This window comes from Schistocerca gregaria, chromosome 1 (genome assembly GCF_023897955.1).
Source record: "Schistocerca gregaria isolate iqSchGreg1 chromosome 1, iqSchGreg1.2, whole genome shotgun sequence".
In the NCBI taxonomy this organism is placed as follows: Eukaryota; Metazoa; Arthropoda; class Insecta; order Orthoptera; family Acrididae; genus Schistocerca; species Schistocerca gregaria.
In genome coordinates, this window is record NC_064920.1 from 1,104,889,657 (window position 1) to 1,104,908,295 (window position 18,639).

An 18,639-nucleotide genomic window follows, 5' to 3' on the forward strand; every position below is an offset into this window, starting at 1 on the left:
TGACCTTGCTGCTAGTTGGATATTTCCTTTACAAGTTCTTTTAACAATTTCACTCCATCTTCTGTCATGAGGGACAACCTCTGTCAGCTCTCTGGGACTAAGGTTCATTTTCTGATCTCTGGTATGACTGCAGCAGATGATCTCAAATAACTTGGGCCACTATTTTGCTGAGATTTGGAGTACCACCCACTATTATCCCACGTTCCTCCCTTGGAAATGAGTGAGGGAGGCTAAGTGATACACTTCTCCTCTCAGAAGCTACAATGCTGCCTTCACTATGAGGGAGCCTGACTGTGCTCTCAACTAATCCCGCATTTCCACCCCATTGCCAGACATTGTTCACATTCAGATGTTACATTGTTCACATTAAAATGTTCAGCACTTTTCTCTTGCAGGTAAGCACTCACTCCTTCATACATACAATCTCATTTGGACAGATGGCACATTTCCCAGGTGGTGGTGTTAAGCCATTTTCGTACCCATACCGAAGCCCAGTAAGGACAAGCACCATACTTCTAGCTACCACCCCATTTCTCTCATCAGTTGTGTTTGGAAGATGATGGAATGTGCGATTCATGGCTGGCGGGTATGGTGGCTTGAGTCTTGGAATTAACTGAACACTGCGCAGTGTGGATTCTGTGTGTGCCGTTCTGCAGTTCATCATCTCATCTCTTTGTCAATCAATGTCATGAACAGTTTTCTGCAAAAATAATAGACTGCAGCTCTGTTTTGATTTAGAGAAAGCATATGACACCTGCTGGAGTACTGGTATCCCCCACACTCTGTACATTTGTGGCTACCGAGGCTGCCTCTCCCATTTACTTCAGGAATTTTTAAAAGATAGTTTTCAAGGTACATATGGGTTTGGTCTTGTCTGACACCTTTATTCTTTTTACAGTAGTTCTTGTCTTGTGACTCATCAGTATCTCTTTATGACAAAATAATACACAGTTGTACAGCTATTTCTCACTATCAAAAGGGATAATAGTTCGGCTTTCACTGTATCTAACACAAGTAGGAACACATTCACCTACCAGACGTCCAAGTGGAACACAACATTTAGACTGTTCGTGTAATGTTTTATTTATATTAAAATGTGAGTGATTTTTTTATTGTGTTAATACATATTTACTGTAAATATATGGTGTGTAATATTTTCTGATGAATGTAACTTTGATCTGAGATATAATTATACCCTCCTCCATCTTGAAAACCATTATTAATTTCATTTTGAACATAAAAATTGCTGAACACTAATTGCATTTTTGGGGATGGGAAGGACTTAAATACATTAGATCTTTATAATGTAGTTTATGTCCAACAAAAGTTTCATTTTTTCCATTGTTGGGTAAAAACAGTTACAGATGCTGAAAGTAAAAAGAAAAAAGATCAACGAAGACGAAAAAGGGTTCCAGCACAGATTGTAAACTTTGATGATGAACCGTCAGAAAGTGAAACTGCTGGATCTCCAGCAGACTCTGAATGTTCTACTGCACCGAAGGTATCCATTGAATGTGCTGAAACTGAAGAAAGACAGCAAGTAAGCATAACACTTTTTACATATGTAGTAGTAAACATAATGAATATTTTTCCTTATGCTGATACCTGAAATGGCTGTTAAACCCAAGTGGTTTTGAGGCTGGTGATAAAACTTTTTGTGTCTTAGAAAAGCGTAATATTGATTGATAAATTTGTCTATTTTCAGAATTTCTCTAGAGCTGAGCAGGCGGCTGAGGAAGTTGGCGTGGATGCTGCTGCAGCGAGCCTGACGGCGTGTAGCAGACCATATGATCTCACACTGCCCTCCTCTGCTGGGAGAAGGTACCACTCATATGGGCAAACTGTCCACAATTGTGTGTGAACAGAGGATTTACTGTAGATAGCTGTGAGATAATCCTGCAGCTGCAATCCCTTTGAAGACAGTATATCCCTCTGGAGTTCTCTGAAGCAACACCACTGCCCTTGTGGTAATCTATCTCATTGCTACCTGTTCCATGTGCTGTCTCAGCAGCATATTCAGGTACTGAGTTATCCCAAGTAAATCCTGATCTTGCTGATAGATTGCTAATTCCAGTCTTGGGTGATTGGGCAGGGTAGTACGTGAAACACAGTGACCGTTCTTGCCATTGCCAATGGATGATATATATATATATATATATATATAGACACACACACCAAAAAAAGTTTTGCACCACCTCGGTTCCCATAACTCCTGAAGATAGACGTTGACTGTGGATATTATTTCGCAGACACAGTCCCTTTGAATGTTCGGAGATGTCATTAAACCCACTCAAAGATGTAAACATTTATGCTTGAATAGCACCTATTAGACAGAGGGCGTCTAACAGCCAATCAGTTCCAGTCATTCCACCAGGAAGGAGGTACATGGCTTGTGTTGTCTGTAGTTCAACCATGCCTAGACAGTCAATACCACAGTTTGATCGCGTCCGCATTGTTACTTTGTGCCAGGAAGGGGCCTAACAAGGGAACTGTCCAGGCATCTTGGACTGAGCCAAAGCGATGTTGTTCGGACATGGAGGAGATGCAGAGAGATAGGAACTGTCAATGAGATGCCTTGCTCAGGCCGCCCAGGGACTAATACCCCCCTGTGGGTCCAGAGGTTAGAATAGGCCCGAGGTATTCCTGCATGTTGTAAGAGGTGACTAAAAGGAGTCCCTCCCCCTCAAGGGGGTAGTTAGCACCTGCGTCCCGAGACGGACGGTTCCACGACTTATATTTGCGGTCATTTTGGTTTTTCACTTCTTCTCGTTTCTTCCTTCCTTTTGTTGGTTCCTTTCTTTCTTCCTTTTGTTGGTTCCTTTCTTTGTTCTTCTCCATATCACTGTCTTACTTACTCTTTCCCTTGCCTTCTTCTCCTTGCCTTCTCTGGTCTCTGCCTCGTCGTTTGAGACAGTCTGTCCTCTTTCTCTCTCTTCTTTTACCTCTTCTTCCTTCCTCCCTGTGCGCGCCTGAAGGCCGACCCACACGTTTGCACGTGTAGCCGGTGACGGGGTAATACGTAATTCCCCGCCCTGGGTAGACAAGTAAAGCACGCACGTACCCCTGGTAAAGGCCAGGCCCAGGGAGGGGTGACTGCCTGAGCTGATACCTTCTGACCATGCCGATTGGTCCCTCCATCCATTTCTCGGGAGGTGTGAGCTGAGGTGTAAACATTTACATAAGGCGGGAGCGCCCTCTCAGGAAGGAGCGCGCCATCGGAGATGCTGGCGATCATGGGGGATTCCTCCGCAATGGATTTCCCTTCTTCTTCTCTCTCGACTTCTGCCCACAAACGGAAACTTGACCAGCCACCAGTGACAAAAGTACTACTGCCTGCCCCCACAGTTCCTCGTTGTTTCTCGATCTGAGGTCAGAAAGGATTTTTCCTCTGTCAACCCTTTCGTTATCCAGAAGGGCGTAGATGCCATAGCCGGATCTGTTAAGTCATGTACCAGGTTGCGTAACGGTACCTTGTTAATACAAACTGAGAGCGCCTTTCAGGCACAAAAACTCCTTCGGGCCACACTTCTGTACACGTTCCCTGTCCGGGTGGAGGCTCACCGCACTTTGAATTCATCTCGTGGTGTGTTGTATACTAGATCACTCGACAGATTGAGTGACGAGGAGATTCAGTCTTTCCTTGATGAGCGAGGTGTGATGGCTGCCAAAGGTCATGAAAATGGTCAACAATGACCTTGTACCGACCTGGACACTTTTCTTGGCCTTTGATAGTGTTCAGCTACCATCGTGCATCAAAGCAGTGGGCTATGAGGTTATTTCTGTTCGCCCCTATGTCCCGACACCTACACGCTGCTACCAGTGTCAGTGTTTTAATAACACTCGCCAGTCTTGTTACAATGCGGCTAAATGTCACTTGTGGCAGGGATGCCCATGAGGGTGACTGTCATCCTCCGTCTCCTTGTTGTGTGAACTGTGAGGGTGACCATGCAGCGTCCTCCCGCGACTGTCCCATCTACAAGGAAGAACGCTGTATCTAAGAATTTCAGGGCCAAAGAGAAAGTGTCCACCTCGGCTGCTCGCAAGCTGTTTGCTAGTAGGAAGCCCATGCTGCTCCCAGGGGGAAATACAGTACTGTCCTCGACTCTCCTCGGACTACCAAGGAGGTGGCGACCCAGACATGCGATCTGACCTTCAGCACTACGGTCGTCCGTTCGGCCAGTGCTAAGATCACCCGGTCGATGTCTCCCCTTCCTCCCGTCACCCCTCAGACAGAAGCACCTTCATCAGCTTCTGCCAAGACAGACCCAGAAGTCAGATGCACAGGCCTTCAAGAAGGAACCGTCCCATGCAGACTTCCTACATACCTTGAACTCCTAGCCATCGACCAGTTCTTCCACTAAACGACTTTCCAAGAAGGCTCATAGGAAGCACAGTTCTCCTTCTCCGCCACGGCGCATTTCTTCTCCTGCGCCACCCAGTGGTTGCCGTCCCAGGCCGTTATCCGTTTCACCTGGCCGCACTGCTGGTAGCCAAACATCTGGCCGTTCACCTGTGGAGGAAGCTCCCCTCCCAGCCATATTAACAAGATGGCCGATGAACCTGTAGAACCAATGGACGATGACTGTGCTCCTACTGATAGGGTTCAGTTTTGAGCGTCTCTCTCTTCGCCATAGCGATCAATCCAATAATGGATTACCTCCTAGCTGATGTATCAGTCCCCCTATTCGTGGACGATTTTACCATCTATTGCAGCGTGCACCGTACATGTTTCCTGGAGCGCTGTCTTCAGCGTTATCTTGACCTTATTTACTCCTGGACTGTCGCCAATGGCTTCAGTTTTTCTGCCGGGAAGACGGTCTGTATTAACTTCTGGCGCTACAAAGAGTTTCTCCCACCGTCCTTACATCTCAGTCCTGTTGCTCTCCCATTTGTGGAGACAACTAAATTTTTAGGTCTTACATTTGACAGGAAACTTAGCTGGTCTCCACATGTGTCATATTTGGCTGCCCGTTGTACCCGTTCTCTAAATGTCCTCAGTGTTCTCAGTGGTATGTCGTGGGGAGCGGATCGAACCGTCCTACTTCGCCTATACCGGTCGATCGTCCGCTCCAAGCTGGATTATGGGAGCTTTGTATACTCTTCTGCACGGCCGTCCATCTTAGGCCGCCTCAACTCTATACAACATTGGGGGTTACGTCTTGCGATCGGAGCGTTCTATACTAGTCCCGTCGAGAGACTTCATGCTGAATCCGGTGAAATGCCACTCACCTACCGGCGCGATATACTGCTTTGTTGGTATGCCTGTCGGCTACTGTCAATGCCCGACCACCCATCTTATTCCTTTTTTTGACAACTCTCTCCGCCGTCAATACGGGTTGTATGTCTCTGCCCTGCTACCCCCTGGAGTTTGCTTTCGTCGCCTCCTTCAACACCTTGATTTTTCACTCCCTGCAACCTTTAGAGTGGGCAAGAGCCACACGCCACCTTGGCTCCAGGCTCAAGTTAGCGTTCATCTTGACCTCAGCTTGCTCCCAAAGGAGGTTACCCCCGGTTCGGTATGCCACTCCCATTTTGTTGAACTTCATTCGAAGTTCATTAATATGATCTTCATTTATACAGATGGCTCTAAGACCAATGACGGGGTTGGGTGTTCTTTTATTGTCGGGGCACAAAGTTTCAAATACTGGCTCCATGGCCATTGTTCGGTCTTCACAGCTGTGCTCTTTGCCCTCTACCAGGCTGTTCTTTACATCTGCTGCCACCGGCATTTTGCTTATGTCATCTGCTCCGATTCCCTGAGCGCCATCCAGAGCCTCAGTGATCCGTATCCGGTTCACCCTTTCGTGCACTGGATCCAACGCTCTCTTCAGCAGCTGGCGGACGACAGTTTTCCGGTTACTTTTATGTGGGTTCCTGGCCATGTCGGAATTCCTGGGAACAAAGCTGCAGATGCCGCGGCCAAGGCTGCGGTTCTCCAGCCTCGGATGGCTTCTTTGTGTGTCCCTTCATCAGATTGTAGCAGGATCATTTGTTGGTGCATTTTATCGCTGTGGCATGCCGATTGGGCTGCACTTACGGACAACAAGCTTCGGGCCTTGAAACCTCTTCCCGTGGCTTGGACGTCCTCCTCATGCCCTTCTCGGCGGGAGGAGGTCGTTTTGGCCCGGTTACGAATTGGAAATTGCTGGTTCAGCCATTGCCGTCTGCTGATGGCTGCACCGGCGCCGTTCTGCCCTTGTGGGCAATTGCTGACGGTCCGCCACATTTTAACGTCCTGTCCGGATTTTACTACATTGCGTCTTGATCTTGGCCTGCCATATACTCTGGATGCCATTTTAGTGGATGACCTAGGAGCAGCTGCTCGTGTTCTTCGTTTTATCAACTTGACAAATCTGTCTGACATTTGATTATGCTGTTTTTTTAATCCTATGCCTGTTACTACGTCTTTTATAGTGTTGTCCCTTTTAGTTGCTGTTTTAACCTTGTGCCTCGCGTTGCATTCCTAACTTAGTCTGGGCGCTAATGACCATTGTAGTTGTCCACCCTAAAAAAAGAAAAGGGGTGGGGGGGAGCTACTACTGAAGTGGATGACCGCTACCTACAGATTATGGCTCGGAGACGACCTGACAGCAACGCCACCATGTTGAATAATGCTTTTCGTGCAGCCACAGGATGTCGTGTTATGGCTCAAACTGTGCGCAATAGGCTGCATGATGTGAAACTTCACTCCCGACGTCCATTGTGAGGTCCATCTTCGCAACCACGACACCATTCAGCGCGGTAAAGATGGGCCCAACAATGTGCCAAATGGACCACACAGGATTGGCATCACATTCTCTTCAACAATCGTCAGACACGTGTTTGGAGGCAACCCAGTCTGTCTGAAGGCCTTAGACACTCTGTCCAGCGAGTGCAGCAAGGTGGAGGTGGCTTTGTGGGGCCGACATATGCCACTGGTGGTCATAGAAGGTGCCGTAACGGCTGTAAGATATGTGAATGCCATCCTCCGACCAATGGTGCAACCATATCAGAAGCATATTGGCGGGGCATTCGTCTTCATGGATGACAATTCGCGCCCACTATTGTGTACGTCTTATGAATGACTTCCTTCAGGACAATGACATCGCTTGACTGGAGTGGCCAGCATGTTCACCAGACATGAACCCTATCAAACATGTCTGGGATAGATTGAAAAGGGCTATTTATGGATAATGTGATCCACCAACTGCTCTGAGCGATCTACACTGGATCGCCGTTAAGGAGTGTGATAATGTGGGCCAACAGTGCCTTGATGAACTTGGTGATAATATGCTGCAATGAATCCAGACATGCATCAACGCAAGAGGATGTGCTACTGGGTATTAGAGGTACCAGTGTGTACTGCAGTCTGGACCACCACTGTTGAAGGTCTTGCTGTATTTTGGTACAACATGCAAGGTAATTTTCATGAGCAATAAAAAAGACAGAAATGATGATTATGTTGATCTCTCTTCGAGTTTTCTGTACAGGTTCTGGAACTCTCGGAACCGAGGTGATGCAAAACTCTTTTTGATGTGTGTACATGTCATCACAGAACACACTATAATAAAAGTATTTATGACAGTTATTGAATTTTTCCCTTGGCGCTTGGTAGAGCATAGTTATGAAAAGAAGGTAAAAACCACCTTTGTTAATGTTTCGCAACATTTTTTATGACAAATTTGTATATGGTTTATGAGTCCTGCTTCACCCAAAATCAAAATCTGGGAAATCACTATGTAATTAATTTGCACACATTCCCCCCAAAATGGTAAAAATATCCAAAAGCTTTTTTCTAACCAAATGAGAATTGTTTTACGGCATCAGTAAGTCTCTCTCCTTTTTTGGCCAGCAACAGTGCTCAAGAGGCTCATATAGTCCTCAAAGTTCTGCTGAAGTGGATCTCTTTATATACATTTTTAACACCAAGTTTAGTTAAAGTTAGATAAACAAAAGTGAAAAAAGGCAGTGATTCACTTGTAGCTGATTAATGTGTAGTCCAAGGGCAAGCAGAACAGTAGGGAGACTTCTCTAGCTTTCAAGCTACTGCTCTGTTTCCAGTTTAGGTACTGTGATCGGCTGCAAGTGGGTGCCTGCCATTATTCACTTTTATTGTATCCAACCTGGAATTTCCATTATTGTAGTACACTAATAAGTTTGTAGATTTTGTAAGATTTCTCATGCTCCTTGTGCACATCTTGGATAATAATCAAGGCAAAAGTCTGCTTTTGCTTATACAGAGTGGTCCATTGATAGTGACTGGGCCAAATGTCTCACGAAATAAGCATCAAACGAAAAAACTACAAAGAGCGAAACTCATATAGCTTGAAGGGGGAAACCAGATGGCACTATGGTTGGCCAGCTAGATAGCGCTGCCATAGGTCAAACGGATATCAACTGTGTTTTTAAAAATAGGAACCCCCATTTTTTATTACATATTCGTGTAGGACGTAAATAAATATGAATGTTTTAGTTGGACCACTTATTTCGCTTTGTGGTAGATGGTGCTGTACTAGTCACAAACGTATAAGTACGTGGTATCACGTAACATTCCGCCAGTGCGGACGGTATTTGCTTCGCGATACATTACCCGTGTTAAATGGACCATTTACCAATTGCAGAAAAGGTCAATATCGTGTTGATGTATGGCTGTTGTGATCAAAATGCCCAACGGGCGTGTGCAGTATATGCTGCTTGGTATCCTGGACCGCATCATCCAAGTGTCTGGACCATTCGCTAGATAGTTACGTTATTTAAGGAAACAGGAAGTATTCAGCTACATGTCAAACATCAACCACGACCTGCAACAAATGATGATGCCCAAGTAGGTGTTTTAGCTACTGTCGCGGCTAAAACACAAATCAGTAGCAGAAACGTTGCGCAAGAATCAGGAATCTCAAAAATGTCTGTGTTGGGAATGGTACATCAACATCGATGACACCCGTAGCATATTTCTATGCACCGGGAATTCCACGGTGAGGACTTTGAACGTCGCGTACTTTTCTGCCACTGGGCACGAGAGAAATTATGGGACAATGACAGATTTTTTGCACGCGTTCTATTTAGTGATGAAGCATCATTCACCAACAGCGATAACGTAAACTGGCATAATATGCACTATTGGGCAACGGAAAATCCACGATGGCCGCGACAAGTGGAACATCAGCAACCTTGGTGGGTTAATGTATGGTGGGGCATTATGGAAGGAAGGATAATTGGCCCCCATTTTATCGATGGCAATCTAAATGGTGCAATGTATGCTGATTTCCTATGTAATGCTCTACCAATGTTACTACAAGATGTTTCACTGGATGACAGAAAGGCGGTGTCCTTCCAACATGATGGATGTCCGGCACATAGCTCGCGTGCAGTTGAAGCGGTATAGAATAACATATTTCATGACAGGTGGAATGGTCGTCGAAGCACCATACCATTGCCCGCACGTTCACCGGATCTGCCGTCTCTGGATTTATTCTGTGGGGAAAGTTGAAGGATATTAGCTATCGTGATCCACTGACAATGCCCAACATGTGTCGGCGCATGCGTTGAAGTTGATGGACATCATTTTGAGCATTCATTGCATTGATGTGGTATTTACAGGTAATCATGCTGTAACAGCATGTTTTCTCAGAAAGGATAAGTTCACAAAGGTACGTGTATCACATTGGAACAATTGAAATAAAATGTTCAAACATACCTACGTTCTGTATTTTAATTTTAAAAAACCTACCTGTTACCAATTGTTCGTCTAAAATTGTGAGCCATATGTTTGTGACTATTACAGCGCCATCTGTCACAAAGCGAAAAAAGTGGTCCAACTAAAACATTCATGTTTCTTTACGTACTACACGAATATGTAATAAAAAATGGGGCATCCTATTAAAAAAAAAGCTGTTGATATCCATTTGACCTACGGCAGCACCATCTAGGGGGCCAACTTTAGCACCATCTGGTTTCCCTCTTCAAGCTAGACAAGTTTTGTTCTTTGTAGTTTTTCGTTTGACGCCTATGTCACGACATATTTGGCCCGGTCATGATCAATGGACTACCCTGTACATTTGACAAGCTTAATTTGCCCTTGCTTAGAAATATGTGACAAGCTTTCTGATTGCATTTTATTAAGTATTTTATATCATTGTTTCTAGTTTTCAGTTCTCTTTTGCATTTATGTAATGCCTTCTTGCCAATAACTTCATTATGTGTTTTTATCAAAAGATTTTTAATATTATTCCTTTAGAGTTTAACACTTTTGCTATTGAGAACTGTTTGTGGATACTCTCTTCTTGTAATATAATTATACTATCTTGTAGCAATAAATAAACTTTATACCTCATGTTCCTTGCTTTCATAGTGTTGTCTTGTATTTTCCATGTTGTTGTTGTTGTTGTCGTCTTCAGTCCTGAGACTGGTTTGATGCAGCTCTCCGTGTTACTCTATCCTGTGCAAGCTGCTTAATCTCCCAGTACCTACTGCAACCTACATCCTTCTGAATCTGCTTAGTGTACTCATCTCTCGGTCTCCCTCTACGATTTTTACCCTCCACGCTGCCCTCCAACGCTAAATTTGTGATCCCTTGATGCCTCAAAACATGTCCTACCAACCGATCCCTTCTTCTAGTCAAGTTGTGCCACAAACTTCTCTTCTCCCCAATCCTATTCAATACCTCCTCATTAGTTACGTGATCTATCCACCTTATCTTCAGTATTCTTCTGTAGCACCACATTTCGAAAGCTTATATTCTCTTCTTATCTAAACTATTTATCGTCCACGTTTCACTTCCATACATGGTTACACTCAATACAAATACTTTCAGAAACGGCTTCCTGACCTTTAAATCTATACTCAATGTTAACATATTTCTTTTCTTCAGAATCGCATTCCTTGCCATTGCCAGTCTACATTTTATATCCTCTCTACTTCGACCATAATCAGTTATTCTGCTCCCCAAATAGCAAAACTCCTTTACTACTTTAAGTGTCTCATTTCCTAATCTAATTCCCTCAGCATCACCCGACTAAATTCGACTACATTCCATTATCCTCGTTTTGCTTTTGTTGATGTTCATCTTATATCCTCCTTTCAAGACACTGTCCATTCCGTTCAACTGCTCTTCCAAGTCCTTTGCTGTCTCTGACAGAATTACAATGTCATCAGCAAACCTCAAGGTTTTTATTTCTTCTCCATGAATTTTAATACCTACTCCAAATTTTTCTTTTGTTTCCTTTACTGCTTGCTCAATATACAGATTGAATAACATCGGGGAGAGGCTACAACCCTGTCTCACTACTTTCCCAACCAATGCTTCCCTTTCATGCCCCTCGACTCTTATGACTGCCATCTGGTTTCTGTACAAATTGTAAATAGTTTTTGCTCCCTGTATTTTACCCTTGCCACCTTTAGAATTTGAAAAAGAGTATTCCATTCAACATTGTCAAAAGCTTTCTCTAAGTCTGCAAATGCTAGAAACGTAGGTTTGCCTTTTCTTAATCTTTCTTCTAAGATAAGTCGTAAGGTCAGTATCGCCTCACGTGTTCCAACATTTCGATGGAATCCAAACTGATCCTCCCCGAGGTCTGCATCTACCAGTTTTTCCATTCGTCTGTAAAGAATTCATGTTAGTATTTTGCAGCTGTGACTTATTAAACTGATAGTTCGGTAATTTTCACATCTGTCAACGTCTGCTTTCTTTGGGATTGGAATTATTATATTCTTCTTCAAGTCTGAGGGTATTTCGCCTGTCTCATACATCTTGCTCACCAGATGGAAGAGTGTAGTCAGGACTGGCTCTCCCAAGGCCGTCAGTAGTTCTAATGGAATGTTGTCTACTCCGGGGGCCTTGTTTCGACTCAGGTCTTTCAGTGCTCTGTCAAACTCTTCACGCAGTATCGTATCTCCCATTTCATCTTCATCTACCTCCTCTTCCATTTTCATAGTATTGTCCTCAAGTACATCGCCCTTGTATAAACGTTCTGTATACTCTTTCCACCTTTCTGCCTTCCCTTCTTTGCTTAGAACTAGGTTGCCATCTGAGCTCTTGATATTCTTACACGTGGTTCTCTTCTCTCCAAAGGTCTCTTTAATTTTCCTGTAGGCAGTATCTATCTTACCCCTAGTGAGATAAACTTCTACATCCTAACATTTGTCCTCTAGCCATCCCTGCTTAGCCATTTTGCACTTCCTGTCGATTTTATTTTTGAGACGTTTCTATTCCTTTTTGCCTGCTTCATTTAATGCATTTTTATATTTTCTCCTTTCATCAATTAAATTCAATATTTCTTCTGTTACCCAAGGATTTCTAGCAGCCCTCGTCTTTTTACCTACTTTATCCTCTGCTGCCTTCACTACTTCATCCCTCAGATCTACCCATTCTTCTTCTACTGTATTTCTTTCCCCTATTCCTGTCAATTGTTCCCTTATGCTCTCCCTGAAACTCTGTACAACCTCTGGTTCTTTCAGTTTATCCAGGTCCCATCTCCTTAATTTCCCACCTTTTTGCAGTTTCTTCAGTTTTAATCTACAGGTCATAACCAATAGATTGTGGTCCGAGTCCACATCTGCCGCTGGAAATGTCTTACAACTTAAAACCTGGTTCCTAAATCTCTGTCTTGCCATTATATAATCTATTTGATACCTTTTAGTATCTCCAGGGTTCTTCCACGTATACAACCTTCTTTCATGATTCTTAAACCAAGTGTTAGCTATGATTAAGTTGTGCTCTGTGCAAAATTCTACTAGGCGGCTTCCTCTTTGATTTCTTAGCCCCAATCCATATTCACCTACTATGTTTCCTTCTCTCCCTTTTCCTACACTCGAATTCCAGTCACCCATTACTATTAAATTTTCGTCTCCCTTCACTATCTGAATAATTTCTTTTATTTCATCGTACATTTCTTCAATTTCATCATCATCTGCAGAGCTAGTTGGCATATAAACTTGTACTACTGTAGTAGGTGTGGGCTTCGTATCTATCTTGGCCACAATAATGCGTTCACTATGCTGTTTGTAGTAGCTTACCCGCATTCCTATTTTCCTATTCATTATTAAACCTACTCCTGCATTACCCCTATTTGATTTTGTGTTTATAACCCTGTAGTCACCTGACCAGAGGGCTTGTTCCTGCTGCCACCGAACTTCACTAATTCCCACTATATCTAACCCTTAACGACGTCCTCCTGAGTAGTCCCCGCCTGGAGATCCGAATGGGGGACTATTTTACCTCCGGAATATTTTACCCAAGAGGATGCCATCATCATTTAATCATACAGTAAAGCTGCATGTCCTCGAGAAAAATTACGGCTGTAGTTTCCTCTTGCTTTCAGCCGTTCACAGTACCAGCACATCAAGGCCGTTTTGGTTAATGTTGCAAGGCCAGATCAGTCAATCATCCAGACTGTTGCCCCTGCAACTACTGAAAAGGCTGCTGCCCCTCTTCAGGAACCACACGTTTGTCTGGCCTCTCAACAGATACCCCTCCGTTGTGGTTGCACCTATGGTACGGCCATCTGTATCGTTGAGGCACGCAAGCCTCCCCACCAACGGCAAGGTCCATGGTTCATGGGGGAAGGTATTTTCCATATCATTGTCAAAACTTAAAGATTTAAAGTTGCAGTATAACAGTGACTGTCAGTGTCAAGGTGCCTCTGAAATAGAAGTATTAATTGCTGTGTTACATAAACAGTCAGTGAACCAAGGGCCCTTGATCGTGAGATAGTTGATATAGGATTTTCTTCCTTCTTACTGATGATGTGTTTGAGCAGTGTAAAAACAAGACTCCCTAGACATATGCAATTGATCAGTGTGAGGATTAGTTTAGGGGAGAGAGACAGAGACGGGGGGTGGGGCGTGAGAGAGGGGGGGGGGGAGAGAGAGAGAGAGAGAGAGAGAGAGAGAGAGAGAGAGAGAGAGAGAGAGAGAGAGAGAGAGAGAGAGAGAGAGAGAGAGAGATATTCAGAAAATCAGGCAACTGTCTTGTGAAACTATTGGTCTAAAAGTTAGAAATAAAATAGACTAGATGAACATTTTACAAGCATTTGGCTGATGCTCGATGTCATTATCTGTCCTTCGAAGTTAGTTAAGAGTGTTGTGTATAACCTGTTGCCAGCAATATGGAAGTATTAGGCTCCCCTTAGCAGCATCAATTGCAGTTGAAAGTGTATGGTTCATTATATACATCATATAATCACCTTTTCCATTTTCTTAGAGTGGCCTAAGAATTTGTCTGAAGACTTTTCTTTCAAATATCCCAAGTTACTTTTCATTGAATTATGTCCCAGTTTCAGCACCATACATTAGTGTCTGCCTCAATAAAACTATACACATCGTAACTTTAGTTTTCCTGAACAGTACCTCAGAGTTAAGATGTTTTCTGAGATCATACTAGCATTTGTTAGTGGACAATATTTGTTTTTGTATTCCAGAGCTGACATTGTTCTTACAGTTGACTTCTGATCCAAAGTAATGGAATTAATACATCAAATTTGTGTGAACCAGTTTCTATGAATGGCGGTTTATTAGGATAATCTTTTTTATGAGGAGAACACTGCAAGTACCATAACCCAATTCTCCAGAAATGTCATTTGTGGGGTCAAAACAAATGAACACCTGTCTTCACTTATACGTAGATACACGACTGTTTCTGAGATAACTGTGGTCAAAGTTTCTGAGCTTCTTTATGTGCCTTTGTAGTAAGTAAACAGTTGAACAGTTGAACAGAAGCAATGGGGGCACAATGGCTAGTGTCATGGCTTCTCACTTTTGTGCCCCATGTTCAGAAACTGAATTATCAATTTCATTTATGTTTTTCATCTTTCTACACATGTCCAAAGGAGATTACTCCAAGAATATTTTCCAGTGTATACTGAAATAATGTTATCTGTGTTTATGTACTAATTGTATGTCTTTTGAATGAATTAAATATATGAACAAGAAAATTATTTGAAATTTTTTTCAGTAAAATTCCTGTAGTGTATCTTCATTCACAATTAACTGCAGGTGCCAGTTTTCGGAAAAGCTACCTGTTATGCAAGATTTTCCACAAAATTATTCGCAAAGCATGAAATCTTCAGCTAAGTTAATGAAGTTTCCCAAGTGCGATTCATATGAAGAAGTGTTAATGTAGTAAACTTGTCTTCACATGATGCTCAAGGTGTTTAGAATCTCTCTGTTCCAAATGTTTCTATTATTGGTCTCATCTAAACTTTCCTGAAAAATAAATATAAGACTAAAATATAAAAATTAATCTAAGAATTAATACAAGAACATGAGGATTTAAAGATTGTAACCCTGAAAATACCATATACATATAGTATGTAATAAATATGACAGTTATTACGAAACTAATTTGTATTTTTAAAGTTAATCTAACACCCTTATATCCTCTAACTAGATAATAAACATTTTTGTTGGGGTAACCTTCTACGTACATGGGCAAGTAAAGGAAAAAAATAACAAAACATTAATCAGGTTTCAAACAAGGCTCTCAGAAGTGATAGGCCCCTACACCAGCCACTGAGTCCCCATTGTGGCTGAGACTGTCATGCAGTAAAAATGTATTAAATTATGGCAAACTTTGACTTTTGCTTTCTCAGAAGCAGTGGAGTATCTATAGTTAACTCGGGACACGTGTTCACTTATTTTGCTTCTTCTTCCACTGAGTGAAGTTTCTGGGAAATAGAGTTATGGCACTTGCTATGTTCGCATTGTTAAATATTAGCATATACATAGTTTTTCCTTCATTTTTTTGTAAAATCAGCTTTGTAGCAGCACTTTTAAGACTTGTAAAGGCTTTTTCTCATTTAATTGATCTTGGTGTTCTTACAATATATCAGTGTCATATGCAAATGCCAACACCTGAACAGATTAGAAGGCAGGATAATGAATCTCTCTGACTTGTGGTCACTGCACAGTAATTTGATTTGCTGTTTTTCTTAGCTGCTTTCATTCGAAGATGGTGAGGGTCAGTTTATTAGGAATCTCTAGCTTCTCCATTGCTATATACAACTCCCTTCCATAAATACTTTTGTAGACTGATCCGAAGTCTGCAAAAAAGTGATGTGTATCAAATTGAAGTCATTTCCATTTTTCTAGTCTTTGCTGCTGCTGCTGCTGCTGCTGCTGCTGCTGCTTGTAGTTCTGATCCACAGTCAATCTTCCTTGATAAAATCCACTTTCATATATCAGCAGTGTTTTTAATATCAAGTGCAAACCTACTAAAGACAATGTTGGAGAATATTTTATATGTAGGCAGCAATAGGCAATTTCCCCTATAGATAGGCAAACTATGATATTGACTTTTTTGTGTATTGGGCAGATGATACCGACATTTCACTCATCTGAATATTTTCATTTATCCAGACCCTAACTACAAGCTTGTGGAAATGTTTTTCCCATACTGATCCTGTATTTTTAACAGTTCTGTTTATATTAGACCCATTCCAGGACATTACTATGTATCTTCTTCATGATTGCCTCCAGTTCCTCAGCACCTGGTGCTGGTTCCCTTGTATCTGAGTTCTTTGTTGTTACAGAGGGTAAGATTCCTTGGTCTTCAGATAAACCTCATTCAACAGCCCATCTGTCATCTATTGCATAACTCCTCAAAACTAAGTCACCTGCATTTCTACATGGATTAGTTAAAGACTGGAAATCCTTTTGGTTTTCATTCAACTATAGAAAAAAAAAGTCCTCCTTCATTCATTCCTTTCAGCTGTTCCATTTCTTCCATTTCTTCCAGTTCTGTATTTTCATGCTCTTTCTCTTTTCCATTTCTTCCAGTTCTGTATTTTCGTGCTCTTTCTCTTTTCCATTTTATGCAGCCTCTTTACTTCTCTCCATGTTATTATGTAATCCTGCATAGATCTTCAGATATGGTTTACGTGTTGCATTATTGTGTAGGACTTATTTTTAACTGATTCTACTTGTGTATATTCATAATCAAACGAGCCATTGTGTACAACTTGATCTACTCTCTTTAGACCTTCATCAGCAGCTTTCGGAGGGATGCCTTCTAGGGTTCCATCTTTCCTCAATTCTTTCACTGTTGAACAGAGTGCGAGGCTTTCCATGAGTAGGATGGAAAATCTTTAAGCATTTGGAGGTTCCTTGAGCTTACCAGTGTGGAATTTTTTTGCCCATGATACACATACCTTCCTTGCATTAGATATTTTTCTTTCTAATTATTGCTATTGCAAGGTGATTGCCCCTATAGCTTCTAACAGCCATTATGTCGGATACATGTCTTGCGTCTGTTAGGTGGTCAGTTTGGTTAAAACTATTTAATTTGGAAATTTACACACCATTTCACATACATCTTTATGGTTATAAGTTGTACTGCCCACTACCATATTCATTAAGAAAGCAAAGTGTTGATCCTATTATCATTGAAGTTGTCATGTTGACATTATTGTCTTGCATAAGACTAATATTCATCATCTTTTCCTGTTCTAGCATTGACAGTATACTTCATATAACTCATAATAGAAACCATCCTTCTCTTCAAGTTCTTCAAGTTTAGACATGAGCACATGTGAGACCATAGCTGAAGAGTCCTCCTCTGATTCAGAGTCTGAAAAGTCTGAGATTTCACCATAAGTCCATAAGGTAACTACCCCCTCCTCTCATTTCCAGTAAAGCCAATACCATCCGTATGATCTTTCTTTTGGCAGATGTAAAAAAAATCAGTTGTTTATTCTTCCCTCACTCCTTCACTTGACCGAATCACCTCTTGAATAATCGTAATTCAGTTGGTACTTATCTAGCTATCAAGTAATTTCTTTAAAACTCCAGCTTGACAGAGCTTTCCATGGTTCCAGTCTCAAGTCCTTTAGGCATCTCATTAGCTAATCGTAAGTAGGTTAGTCCATCTGTTTATTAATTTGATGTTAAAGCAATGTATTTTTACAGGTTGGATTGTGAGCCCAACGCTGAGCCTCAGTGACCCTGAAGTGCCAGTATTTTCTGTTAGAATTGTTACTCTCAGGTGATGAGTACACATTAAAAACATTGGAAACTTACTTTTTCTCCCTTGAATGACATAACTGAATACCTGCTGGCAAAAAAGTTGTAACCCTCAAAATACAAATTGTACAAGAGGTGTGAAAAACCATTACCTATGCAATAGGTTTATGATTGGCAGAAATAGCATTCACAATCACTTGAAATGAGTCCATTACTGATTAATGTGTACAAGTTGTGGCCAGGGATGTGGATATGGAATGACCAGCATTGTGTGACATTCTTAACAGACATGTTCATTGTTGTTTTGTTTCACCACAGGCTCTCCAAGAACTCTAAAGGGCTCTCATAGAAGACTGAAAACAGATACTATGGTGTGACCTCGTAGACTTATACAGAGCATGCCACCCAGGTGTTAGGCAATAACAAACCCTCGTGGAGGGCATACACATTGTTGGAGCCCCCCCCACCCAGGGGGGCTTGCCCCTCTTATACAGGTTCGCGCTTGGCTACCACGAGGCCCCAGCCTTTGCAGCATCTTTTCCCTTCTGTGCTGCATGTCTACCATCTTGCTGTTCTTCTTCCCCTGCCTTGGGGAACATGTCTGGGAATGTTTTTTATTGTCTATAGCTCACATAAGAACAGTTTCACCACTGTTTTTCATTCCCTTTTCCTTTCTTCATTCACCTTCTATCCTTCCTCAACTTC

The 18,639-nt window shown here is 42.2% G+C and overlaps 1 protein-coding gene across 4 annotated transcripts in view; it reads left to right on the plus strand.

The window, feature by feature from the left end:
• Positions 1 to 18,639, plus strand: part of LOC126282715 (sorting nexin-29) — a 162,892-nt gene that overhangs the window by 66,339 nt on the left and 77,914 nt on the right. For all 4 annotated transcript variants that reach the window (XM_049982216.1, XM_049982218.1, XM_049982219.1 and 1 more), the window contains exons 6-7: positions 1,359 to 1,540; positions 1,706 to 1,821. In XM_049982216.1, the coding sequence (XP_049838173.1) occupies positions 1,359 to 1,540; positions 1,706 to 1,821 (298 nt within the window). The remainder of the gene's footprint in view (positions 1 to 1,358; positions 1,541 to 1,705; positions 1,822 to 18,639) is intronic.